Below are 13,906 nucleotides of genomic sequence, written 5' to 3' on the forward strand. Positions count from 1 at the left end.
GCAGGCAAACAGCCACTCGGCTGCCCCAGCAGGGTAGGAATATATCAGGCAGCCTATTGGATACCTGACAACTGATTTAGCTGCCGCTTAATGAGCAGAGGACTGAGCTGCAGAGACCTCACAGTCTATTACATAACAACATCACAGATCGCATGCACGGTACGAGGCAGACTGCTTACGCTGGGAGAATTGTGTGAAATCATGAGACGTTATACTCAGTAAACAATGCGTCGCTAATAATAGCTGAAGGTAGATAAATAAGAGTAAATACAGTGAAACAATATGTGCGACTTAAATTGATGTCGCTGTCGTGTACACATTTGTGTGATAAGGTGTATTACACATGTTCAGAAACACGATTACTATATACAGTGCTAATTGTGATAATTCTTTAATAGTCCCACAAAGGGGAATTATTATACTTAAGGACAAGGCTGAGCTCGTTTTATATTGTTTCTATTGTCAACACATTTGATAAAAACGAATACAATTAACAAAGTGTCTGTTTGTCTCTCAATAATTTACAACTTACTCTGTCTGTAGCACTGTCTGGAGTCCAGGGCCCCATTAGTTCCAGCTGAAGACGTACACCTTAAAAAAACGGGCCACAAATTACACAGGTTACATTTTTTAACTGGGCCAAATAATTACCTGAAATAGCTGCTGTGTTACTTAAACAGGAGTAAGTGGTGCATTTGCTGGGGACTATTTTCAGCTGCGGATTCATACACATTTGGTGAAGCTAGTCTGTGCTCATGTGCATCATAATGAAGGGACATCATTTGAAATATCACATCAGCAACATCTTAAATACACGTTAAATAAATAAAATAAAAGTGAGGAGGATCAATTGTTGGTTTCAGTTTAATCATGGATTTATTGGCAATGTGTAAAATAGTGAATATCACTGGACTGTATTTTAAAGTAGCCACTATAATAAAGTAGAAGGTCGTAGTCCTTTAATTTGTGCTTATGAATAAGCAGCAATTTGACACAGCATTAACATTAGCAGCAATGTCATTATACACTGGAACTGATCTACTGCAGTAGCATTTAATTCATCCAATATTTACATAGTAATCTGGTTGAGCCTTACATATAAAACCCTTATGTAAAATTTACTGGAACATAATTAATACTCAGTTTCACTAACTCATTCAATAAATGCTGCTTCCAATAGGTACACATAGCAGAGTTAAAGTAGCACTGTAACAATGAAGATTAAAGTGGTCTAGGATCAGTGTTAGGAAAAATAACACTCTGACCTGAGCAAGACTTTCTTGGAAGTCTATGTTCTGGTAACAGATGTCAGAGGGGACCCTCAGGACCCCGGCCTGCCACTGCAGGCTAGGCATTTGGATGTGTGGAGGGAGAGGGGGTGGGGGTGCCCAGTCGGGTGAATCTAGGCTAGGCCAGTGGAGGAAGGGGTCACAGTTCACTGTGTATGCCCCGCTGCTTTAGCACCGGCTGACAGGCCACAGGAGTCTGAAAGTCCATGATGTACTGGCATTTGCTGGGCTCCTTCACCGATCGCAAGGCTGTCTCTGTTCCGCATGTCAGTGTGACCTAGAAAAGCACAAAGAGAGGAAAGTTGAGGTGGTGCGGGGAGAAGAGCTGTTGTTCGACTGAGTCAAGAGCCACGCCGGCTTCAACTCACAAAGGTGGGGGGAGGTGATGGAAGACGCTCTCCTACCTTGCCTTTACTCCGTCCTTTCTAAACTTTTGTGAATAAGTAGGAATCACTACAAATGACGGGATTATGCAAAGACACTGCACCGGAGGAGCTGGCATTTCACACATATTCAGGTCTCTCGTCACACAAAGTGATAGTACTGTTCACGGAGAGTTTCATCACCACCTCCCCTGCCCATCGCGGCGGACGAGAACCAAAGTGTTGCTGTGACTGCGGGACACTGTGGCATTAAGGGACGTCGCGGGCTGTCGTCCCCACGTGTGAACGAGGACAGGGGAGGATGTGATTACCGCTGCCGTGCCGTTTAATCGGTAACTTTTGACACCCTCTGCGAGAGATTGGAGAAAGAAAAAGGGAAAAACAACTTATTTTACTTCTAGGGGGTTTCCATAGCAACCCCTCACATCACGCTGCACCCTGAACAGACAATCCCTCTGGTGAACAAAAGCACCTAGTGAGGGAGAGCGACGGGAACTTGACAGGTATTATTGTGCTGAGTCTGGCACAACTGGTGATTTGGTCACTTGCATTAAAAATAGAGGCTTTTGTTGTGTCACTTAGTATCTTGTTGCATGCCGATATCAAGGTGGGCGTGTGCCGCTCGCTGAGACAAGGTGCGTTATTATTGGTTGTTCAGTTATGACTTGCAGGTGCCAGAGCCATAGATAAGTGTCGGGGGGAATAATAATAATAATTAGACTCTTTAAGTTTTACAAGCAAATACATTTGATATTGTTTTCTGTTGCATCTGCGTGAGCTTGGTCAAAAAACAACATAACAGGAGCTTTGACTCGGGGACTGAAATTCCTCTGTTTCATCTGTATGGTGACCTGACAGTTCATGTTTCTTTCCCTGTCTCCTTCCTGTTAGCAATGACCTTAGTGAGTATATTATTATGAGTATAAATGATGACCATAAATACAAAATCAACAATCTTTCTTTCAGATGTCCTCCCCTGCCACAGCTACAGTTGTGCTAGCTCTACCTAAACCCGCTGCTCCCATGTGGCAGCCACAGACCAGCACTTTGAATTTAATTAATAACTGAAACAGTTGAGTTCACCCTTCTCCACGGACTCCAGATACACTGTACACTGCTTGAATTTGGATTACCTCTATATCCACCAGTGAAACAATACATCACTGGTCCCACTAGTCAAGTATAAAGAGAGAAGTGTGTTTCAGAGCAGAAAGAGAGAGCACTACCCAAAGACGAGGTTCAGCATTTCAAATATAATGAGCGTCGACTTCTGACGAGACTTCATTTATGCCGACTGCACACGGCTAGGAGGTCGTATCAAAGGAATTCAGTTTAGTCTTTTCAAAGGGGGCCCCTGGATGGTACGAGTACATGCATTCGCAAACGACATTTATTGGACTCTGATTTGAAGAGGGGGGCCAGGCAAAGAAAATGAGATGATTAAATGTGCTACATTTTTAATTGAGCTAATTCTCGCGCAGAAAAAAAAAATATATAAACGGAAGTCACAGGGGTGACTGAAGGAGGAGGGAACCCTGGGACGATGGAGAACAGACGAGGGGGAAGCGGAGAGAAAAAAAGAGAAAGCAGCATTAGCCGTAAAGATCAATGTGGACTGACAGAGAGAGAAGCAAGTCAGCCTCCATCACTCCGCTTTGGACAAAACATGTTTTTGCCAGGCTGCTGAACGCGCCATGAACATCTCTCACTGATTGACTGACTCTCCACAGCTGAGATGCACAAGCACAGGACGTATGTGTGTGTGTGTGAGGAGCGTGAGAATGCTTCAAATTGTCAGAGAGCTTTGTTTGGCTGTTTTCTCTCAGTCCATGTGTCTCTCTGCAGTTTACTCAAGTTTGTCAAGTGGATGGTTCAAGTCGTTCTCTGCAGCATCTTTGGGTTGTTGTTGTCGGGGGAAGAGTGTTTTCTAAAGTGGGTTACAAAAGAGATTTCTCGGTCTTACGTGGAGAGTCATGTGTCAAAAGTAAAGTGTAGACCACATTGTTTAATTTTGTGTTAGTATTGTTAGTACATGTTATTGTTTACTCTTATCGGCAGTCATATTATTCTCTGCATGTCAACTTTGCAATGTCTAATTTTGTGAAACGTTGACAATATTAAGGTAGAGACTTCAAAATAAGCCCAGCAAGTTTCCTGTATTTCATTGTTCGTGATTTTTCAATGTTTTTTCTTCTAAAATCCGCGCTAAACAAAAATCTAATCTAATACTGGCTGAGCACCACATATGAAGCTGCACTCATCTCTATTATTCTGAGGTGGCGGCAGGAAAAATCTCAGAGGGGGCCAAGTTTCATTCAGCTCAGAGAACACAAAGCCTTCATTTTTGGATCAGGATTATATCAGAGACTTTCTCCTCTAACTTCATGTTAACCTGGTGTCTTGATAAACCCATTTCCATGGCTATAATTCCATCATTACACCAACAGAGTAACAACAGGGCTACGTCAGGTGATCTATACTTCTCTTTACCCCGAATTTCTCTTGACAAGAAATGAAGCCCAATCCGTCCTCCAGGATTTTCAGAATCAGGAATTTTCAGAAGCTTTAAATGTGACAAAACAAAAATAACAACCATGACCGTAGCTTTACATCGATGAGGATTACAACTACTGAGAAATGAGTGGATTTAACTATGTGTAAAAACATCATGATCTACTTTTTTATCAACAGCAAAAAGGAAGTGACTGTGAATAATTAGTGAATAACGACAGGATCGGAGAAGTTAGAGAAGAGAAACGTGGCAACAGATGAGACGACCATGTTATACTGATAGAATATGTACATGGTAGGAAATTTGTCAAGACAGGAGGAAGAAAAAAATATGATATTAAACATGCAGGAACAGCTTCAACACTCAGTACATAAAGGGATGTGTGGGTTGGGTATACGTGAAGATATCGTATTTTCCCAACATCGTAGTTTATGTAAATTACAAATGATTAAAAGCATACTTGGTAATTTCGTACCAACTTTATTAAAGTGTAAAAATGTCCTCATTCACTAAAACAACAACAGAGCCCTCGTTAGGCTTCTGTCTTCTTTTTGTTCCCTCTTTCTTCGCTGCATCATCTGTTTATTTGACAGCCAGTGTGCACTTACAATTTGTTCATCTGTCTATTTATCAGTTTATTCTGCGCTGCCTCCGTGCTCTCATATGCTCCGTCGGCGTGTATGTTTTTGTGTGAGACACTTGTCGTACTCACTGTAGCGCTGCGTGAACCTCCTTGCCAGCAGGGCTCTCCATTTTCATACACCATCTGACTGTACTGGTTCTGCTGTGTTCCTGCCCACATCCCCCACTTCCTGAAATCCAAAAAACAGAAATAATAAAATTTAACATTTTGGGTTTTATCGTTCTTTTGAAACTTTGACAAAGTGTCTGTCGGAATCCGAGTTGGAATCTATTAGTCAAGCCGAACAAAAATCGGTAATTTCTTTTATAAACAGTTGGAGAACACTGGAGAACACTCTCTCCCAGTAAAAATAAAAAGCTGGCAAGACGGCGAGTCTGGCACTTCCCTCCTTTGGTTCCTGGCACCAGCGCTCCAGCATCCCTTCTCCTCTTCAACAATGGAGGGGGGGGGGGTATTAATTACAATTTTGTCAGAGTTAATATGCAATAACACACCAGGGACGGTGAAGAGGAGCCCATCTCAAATGGGCAACCGCTGCCCAGTGCTAGCTAATTACATTCTCACCAAATATTTCAAAGGGAATTAGGAAACCAAAGCAAACCAGGACGCCAGTGGACTGAGGCCAACACAGCACCGACAGATGCCATTTTATTAACTTCCACCAGCTCATTTCCTCTGATCTCTTGTTGACCTTGAGCCTCTTTGAGGTGGCGGCGCCTGCAGCCGTGCTGCTGGTGTGAGTACTGTTTTTTTGTAAAACATTGTAATCCTGTTAGAGGGGAAGAAATCGGTTCTGCGTTTGGCCGCACGGACTGAAGATTTGACTGAATCGCGTCTCGCTCTGATCTCAGCCCCACATCGGGTAGAAACAGTTTTCTGCCTGCAATGCGAAAATACTCAGGACAGAGGATAAACTATGAAATCAATCTTTTCATTTTCGGGGAAACATACACAGTCAATGGAAAAAAATAACCTGACGGCCTGCAGGAGTCTTTTTTTAATCAATGGCTTGTCAATTATCTGTTAATCATTCTGGATAAAGAGCGACTAGAGGCTATAAATTCAACTTTACTTTTAATATGCCTAAGTGCTTTTCTCTGCAGTGCCAACCCTGTCACAAGTGCACAACTCTTGATCAATGTGCCCACACTGACCTTTCCGCAGGAGATTAAAGTAGCAGGATCTCATCTGCGCCTGCTTTTCTTATTATAGGAGCTGTGTTTCATGACCTATTATTATATCTTTAATAGTCCTAATAATTGATGTTAGTGGCCTGACATTGAATCCTTGTGTCAAAGCGTTTGACATTTGTATACTAATCTGTCGCTTGACAAACCACAAACCAGCTCAGCTCACATTAATAAACACGTTTATCCACATTAAGCAAAGGTAATCGCAGATCTCCAAAAATGACACAAATCATAAAAGGTAAAAGAAAAATGTGAAGGGCTGTAAAAACATTACTTTTTGTCTTGTCCAAAAAACTGAATTTATCTCCCACATTTCTTTAAATGCCATTTTACTCTCATTTGACCTTGACTGGGGGAAACGTGGAGGTCTCTTTGATTTCCAGAAGCACTCTTATAGACACGTGGCTGTCCCCGGGTCCCTGAGTGTGGCTTCTCTGCGGACCGCGATGTGCATGGCTTATTTAAGATGCCTGAACAGGTCAGTCAGAGGTGAATTGCTCACACAAGTGGAAGCCGGCTGGGCCCGAGCGTCTCGCCTTTCTCCTTCCAGCCTGTTTGATTGGGTTTTAGCACTCTGTTAGCACCAGGAGGCCCTCAAATGGATTGCTGTCAGGGCCGGCAGACACGGCGAGTGGTGAGTGTGTGACAGTGCCACTAGTTGACCCGCGATCCCTTGCGCATCACCTCCGCGCCTTCCTCGTCCATCGCAAGCCCCCCCCCACCCCCCCCAATCCCCTAACGCACCTAGTTCCCACACCTCACCTTCGCTCACTTCCTTCCTTCATCTCCATTCTCGCTCTGTCAGCCCTCCCGTGGCCCCAGGAGGCAGCGTGGGCCCTGTCAATTAGGCTTGAGTTATCACGGAGATGTGGCCGACACACTCCAGTCATTTGGACACAAAGGAGGAATCTTATTGACAGATCATTCCCGGTAATAATACTTGCACTCGGTATTGACAGCCCATTTTCTACAGTCATTCCGCGCTTATCACCAGAAAAGTGCCCAGCTAGTTATTTACACCTCTGGAAAACACAGCACGTTGCACCTTATTGCTAAATTCCATGGCATTAACATTAGTCTATGTTACTCTGACTCTGTGTCAGACAATATAGCACAACCCAAATGTGCAAAAATAGACCCCCCTGGCTCAATGACAACTTCATTTTCTCATTCAATTTATCACAGTTTGGCTTTAAGCTGCAGCCGCGGTGATGCACACGATGCAGCAGGGGCCAGTCTCCTTAAATTATCTGGGTTACTGTATGTGTTCTCTTCATGTCGGCCGATCCGCTGCACCTGTTTTCTGCAGCCAGGCTGTAAAACCCTGTTTGTCTGCCCAACATTACTATTCAGAAAGCGGATTTCCAGACGCTTTTCTGTTTCCAGTCCAACAAAATACACAGAAGTGAAGATAATTTAAAAAATTGAAATAGATTAACGTTGGCAGTGGAGAGTAAATCACTTTTTCCCACCAGTTTTTGTGGAAATACATTTCAGACCACATGGAGACAGGGGGCTTTCAAATGTGGATTTCCTTTGAATGATTAATGATGGAACATATTGAACATGTGCTACTTTTAAAGACTTAAAACGTCGAGAATCTTATTTACAGATATCTGGGTTATGACTCATTCTTTGCCCCCCCCCCCCCCCCTCCTCTAATGCCATCTAATGCACCTTCCATCACAGAAAGACCTGTGACAGCAGCATATCTCGCCGGCTAAAACCCATTATCCCTGCATTTACCTTCTATTGTGAGATAGTGGGCCTGGGAGAACTCAGCCTCTACCTGCGAACCTTAAGGAGTCAATTTCATTTAATTTCCTCTCTGAATCACTAAGGTGTGATGCGTATGGAAGTGTGATTTAATTACATCCAGGACCCACAAAAAAAGCATTCAAGTGCAGTTTGAGCTCCTTTAAACCTTCAGTTTCCTGAATAAAGTGCAGATAAATAATATAAAAACAATATAATATCATTCCAACGTCCAAACTTACAGCTTTGGAAGAACATGTAAAGTACTGTTTTGACAAAATTGGTCTGTGAATATTGTTTTACAGTTTTTCCCCCCATAATCTAATCCTCATTAGGAATAATTAGCATTAAAAAAGCTGATTAGGGTCCTTTTCTTCTTCTGATAATGGCTTGAGCTGATATAAGCTCCTCTTATTTCTTTAAAATGATGCAGTCGCCACTGATTCTGTTTTAAACTTCACCGCGGCGCTAATCCTCATGCCTCGAGTGATAAATCCCGAAGATCCACGGCTAATCTCGCTCAACACTGAGTGGAGAGTTACCCCCTCTGATATAGTCACAAGGCAACCTTTCAGAAGCAATTATCATTTAGACAACTCTACTCTGGTGTTTAAACACCCCGCAGATACTGAGGAGGGGGAGAGATCTGGGCCAAAAGGGTGTGTTTGTGCACGTGCAATGTGTGTCTGTGTGTGTTTGTGTGTGTTTGTGTGTTGAGACCCTGGGCCTTCACTGGAGAGAAACTAGATGAACAAAACCACAGGGAGAAAAGAACATCATGGTGGCCCTGTTTGGTATGTCTGTGGTTTCTTCAAGTAAACTGAATATAAATATGCTCATTTGCCTTCAGTGTTTTCTCTGTGTGTTTGTGACATTAGAAAGCAGCCTGCTGCATATGTACGACACTTGTTTACGTACTTTGACTGCGTGCGGAGGAATTTTATTATCACAACTGTGATGATAAAGACGAGTACACTTAGGTACAAGGTTTTAACTTCAGTAATTACCTCCACCCAGGATGTTCTCTTTTCACCCCTGTCTCTGTGTAAGCAGGATTACATAAAAACTACAGAACAGATTTCCATGAAACTTGGAATGATGGAACATGGGCCAAGAACGATCCCTTCATATTTCTTATCACATTAAGAGACATTTTTGGACAATATACAATTATTGTTGATGTTTCTGGTGCATATACAGAGCAACATTGATCAATACTTGGGTTTAAATCAGATTGGAAAACAAAAACGGTATATAAATCTAACAACCAATTAAAACCTTAAAAAATATTAAGCTTTTTTTTACATTTCTAATGATTTTTCAATGAGTAATGCATGGATCTATTATTTGTTAGAGGGTGACTCTGGGCAGATGTATAAGCTTTTACTGAATACCATTAGTATTGACCATTAAGTGCTACTTTGAAACAACTCGAAAGCAAATGGAGAAAAAAACAATAAATAAAAGACATTTTCTTATTTCCAATGTGACTTATCAAAAAAAAGACCATGAGGTGCCAAGACTCAAATACTTTTTCTGGCACCAGTATAGAACTATTTCAAATGATACCCAGCAGCCCTACAGGCAGCTCCCATCACTTTGTGTTATTACCAAGCATCAGCATCAAGCAAGGTCACACTGACTGTCAGAGATGGGAGGTGCCAACTCAGCATCAGATTCCATGTAAATACATCTCTAACCACCGGCTCCTCATTCTGAATCCTCACCTCGTGCATTACTAATGACAAACAGTACCTGTGTTAAGACGCTGTAACGTCTCTACTTATTACTGTCACCTCCCCACTGTAGCATCCACTCATTAGCTGCCTCTGCAATGAATTATACCTCATGGCTATGCTTTCCGCTGCTTTAACAAGGGGTCTGGAGCAGCAAGTTAGTCCCCTCACTATGCCGTTAATGCGCTAATCATTTACAGCATGAGACGCGGCGCTGCACTGGCAGGTAGACAGAGCAATTTGGGAGCCGCTGGTTAATTTGGATTCGGCGCTTCACGAGGAAAAAAGAAAGAGAGGCCGCCATTCTCATAGCCAGGCAGCGCCAAGCATCGGTGACCTCTGCCACTCGCGTAAGGTCACCAATCAGCGAGCGGCGTTCTGAGATGAGCCCGGCGACCGTCATTACCGTGCCAGTCACTGATGCTTCTACCACCCATTGTGCCCGGCACCTTCATAAATAATTCATACGCACTGGAACATGTGAAGGGCACACGCTCAGTCGGGGCTTTGCTTTCACAAAAAAAAAAAAGACTGCATTTATACCGTGTTTTTCTTTGCTTGCGAATAATGGAGTGCAGAGCCGTATTTTAATATATTATTACTTTATACATACTAATGAATGCAGGGATATAAATACACCGTCAACAGGTCAAATGTTGAAACTGCAGGCAGCATGCTAGATGTTTCTGTTTAATATTTGATTTATATTTATATATTTTTTTGTTACATTCATGTGTTTTGCATCAACTATAAAATTAGTGAGTAACATCCATGGCACATTTGGTGTTGCTTTCGCTGCACAAACACCGAGGCCACTTCTCTCTGCGGTTACACAACAAACACACGGTGCATATTTCATCAACAGCTCCTGACAGATATGAATCAGGGGCTGATGTCAAACCCAAATCAGTATTCTGTTAACAGCTCACTTGTGCCTCATTAACGACCGGGCGAGATGTTGCCATGGCGACCCGGCGGAAAGGCCATCGGGGGTTCACAGTGTCAACCCCTCCCACCCTCCTCTGCCTACTATTTTAACCCTCTCCTCAGACACACGAGAGTCATTACCCCTTCACCTTGATTGTCTGATGAAGGGTGGGCACATCGAGTCGCACAAATACACACACACAGGCGTAACGTGGTCTACATTAGTGTGTGTTGTATGAGTTTCTGTGTCTGCACTCGTACAACCCGGCCTGCTCCTCTTGAGTGCTGGGCATTAAGCGGCTGCAATGTTCCCAGGTAGAGAGGGGCCCTCTCTTTGCTAATGGCACTCCAGCGAATGACCTTGACAGCTTGAAAATGAGCGCATTAAGTAGAACACTTAAATGTATAATTATGCACTTGTTCCAGTGGAACTGTCGCTACTTTGTAGGTTAAATCATTACGGCTTAGATAAGATGAGAAAAATAATTAATTATAAAATGCATCAGCACTGAAAAAAAAAAAGAAGCCTATCAAAACAATTAAGGGACGGGACGAGCTTTGATATGAACACATGAAAGGGAGCATCGCTCTACTCATTAAGTGACCACATTCATAAAAGCAACACGGTGGAGAGTGAAGCAACAAACAGCCAGTTGTCACTTGGCTGTGATTGTGCTTGTTTTCAATGTGACAGTTTGATGAACATTTTAATCTAGATTATGTATGAAGGACAGTAGCACTTTGTTTAACTTTGACTGGCTGTTTTTACAATGAAAACTTGCACAAATATTCAAATCTAAGATATGTGTCTATAGATTAGAAAAAGATCGCCCTGTCGCAAATATATTCCAGCTATAATACAGGGTAGCGTTTACAGCATACACCTTAAAATGTGACTTCTAGGGAATTAAATGTTTTTGCAAAGGCATAATAACCAGATAATGTCCATTTGCTTTCATTGAGGGGAACCAACTAGATTTTACACATTTGTCCTTTATACAGATTTATAGCGTATGGACATAAACTGGATTCCGCTCCATAAGTAAGAAAATCTCATTCAACTCATTGCAAATCAGAACTGTTTATCAATAACTGGTCAAGTGTGAAAAATTTGACGATCTATCGGCAGGAATGGAATCTTCATAACTCATTATTCAATTCATAGTTTTGTTTTCATTAGTGTATAATCTCCAGAAAGGAAACTTTGAGTTTTTGTAACTCTAGAATGAGCTCTTCCTATACATGTCAGGAGGATTATCGAAGAAACCAAATTTTGGCGCATCAAGTTCAAGTTATGCTGTGCAGGTTCATTAAAAGGAAATAAAGATGTAAAATGCAATATTAAGATAATGCCCACTATGATGATTCCGGTAGTAAAAATACCCAATCGTTCTGTCATTCTGGGAATGTAATGACTTAAGGTTATTTCAGCCTGATAGCATTACATTGCATGCAGTTAATACTCATTGCCGTGGTTCTCCATCTCCCTTTCAGGTTATGTTGCTCCTACGTTCATGTCCTCGCTCTTCATCTAACATCGTTTGCTGACTCATCAACTAACCCTCATCTTCAAATATCAAAATTACCAAAATGTCCCTTTCTGTATTTTCCGCCCCCGAGTCAGACCATTTCGGTCGAGAGGTGTGGAACTGTCTCATTTCCTGATTCGATCCCGGGTAGCTTTTCAGTTTCTTTGTGCTCATTTGTAACCCGCTTGTGCTCGAGCGCTTTCACAGTAATAATCTTACAGCTCCCTCGCGATTGCTGTGCAATAAAATGGCCACCAATCGAGATAATTAGCCGCAGTAATTTTCTCCTGTTTATACATGCCCGAGAACGACGAGTGAGCAGTAATTAATCTTAGACGGAGAAGGGACATGATTTCCATCGCAATTTCATTCCTTTTTAGATCTTTAAAAAAAAAGACGTTGGGCTTTTTTAGGCGGCCTCATGCCAAATTGACTCTTATTGATCAAATGAGCATCTTTCCATTTTACCGTGTCCACAGAGTGGAGCCAATAAATTTGCTCAGCTAAGGCCCTTAAAAGGAGCTTATCAGCCTGGAGGCATCCACATCGCTGCACCTCTTTCTCTCAGCACCTGGAGATTTTCTCTCTTACATTCTGGGGGATCTTTTACTTAGAGCTCTACAGGAACTGCACGGTGGGAAAAAACAACAAAAAAACAACAATATAGGGTCACCAGCCTGGCAGTCGGTGGGAGAAAGTGTTGTTATGCTGAATCTGTACGTGGGTCAAAAAAAAGGCAGATCTGTAAAAAGCCTGCGTATGTCTCCAGTAAAACGCTACAAACAGCCAACCTATTTGTATTTTCCACGGTGGCCAGAACATCCCACTCTCTCTGGGGTTGCTCTGTGCTGTCATTTTCAACTGCCTGGCTCCATCGCAGTGGGCACACGCAGTCATTCACTGTGGTTTCAATGTTGCTAGGCTACCTCGCTGCTCCACTGTTTGCTGTTTGAAAATCTACTGTTCAATAAAGCAGTTCTAGCGAGACCTGTGGGTTTGAATACTGAGCGATATGAACCTGCAGGAGTGACTGACAACACTAATAGCCTTTTTTTTGGGGTCTCTTTTAAGTGTCACAATGCCCCCATTTCATTTTTTATTCTCCTCGAATAAGTAGAATATCAGTTCCACTTGTGCCTACCTCTACAGCCCCTGCATCTCTTTCACTCATAATATCCATACGTCAGAACATTTTGAATCTTCCACAGCTATGTTTTCCTTTGTTTGTACAATATGAGTCATAAGCAGAGTGGAGAAAAATGCTCCCTTTGTAGGTCTTTAACGGTTTGTATATTCAGATCTGTCCAGCAGTGTCTAGGAGATATTATTATTATTCCGGCTTTGTCTACCCTGTTTTCAGCTTTGGATGTATTCCAAGCTTGGACACAGTGTGTTTCCAAGGTTGAAGGGTGAACAAGCAAGCTGCTCGCCGGGCCCCGCACTATTCCAGCACTGCCTTTTCTCCTCTCCGCTTGTGCGCCCTCGATGATGACGAGTGCAGAGCGGTCTGACCTCCGCACAAAGGAAGGCTCGGGCTCCTTGAACTTTGCCGGGCGACACACGCCGACCCCTGCGACCCCGACTGCGTGGCCACCTGATTTCCCTGGAGTCCCAAAACAAAACCTCATTGGATGACCCCTCAACTGATCCCTTCCTCCTCCACGGCTACATTTGAATCACCCCGCCCTCCTTTGTCTGGAAGAAAATGCATCTTAGAAAGAAATATGTCTACAATTTATCTTTTTTAATCTTTTGTTTTGGTGAAACATATCAAGATTTCCCTCTTTATCCAAATAATGTCTGCATGTTCGGTCTTCACAAATGAAGATACTTCTTTCATCAGGATACAGAATGAAGGTTTCCAAGTTCCAACCTCTCTGTCTCTCCTATATCACCACAGCCTGGAGCTATTTCCATGTATTTATCCTGAGCTTACTCTAAA

General features: G+C 42.6%; 1 protein-coding gene across 1 annotated transcript in view; it reads right to left on the reverse strand.

Annotated features, from left to right (window-relative positions):
* Nucleotides 1–612: 612 nt before the first annotated feature.
* LOC117779078 (glucosidase 2 subunit beta-like) overlaps nucleotides 613–13,906 on the reverse strand; it is a 113,883-nt gene continuing 100,589 nt past the window's right edge. Inside the window, exons 14-15 of the mRNA XM_034614917.1 lie at nucleotides 4,897–4,996; nucleotides 613–1,566 (exon numbers count right to left, since the gene is read on the reverse strand). Of these exons, the coding sequence (XP_034470808.1) occupies nucleotides 1,429–1,566; nucleotides 4,897–4,996 (238 nt within the window). The 3' untranslated portion in view covers nucleotides 613–1,428. The remainder of the gene's footprint in view (nucleotides 1,567–4,896; nucleotides 4,997–13,906) is intronic.

The sequence above is a fragment of the Hippoglossus hippoglossus genome, chromosome 18 (assembly GCF_009819705.1).
Source record: "Hippoglossus hippoglossus isolate fHipHip1 chromosome 18, fHipHip1.pri, whole genome shotgun sequence".
NCBI lineage: Eukaryota > Metazoa > Chordata > Actinopteri > Pleuronectiformes > Pleuronectidae > Hippoglossus > Hippoglossus hippoglossus.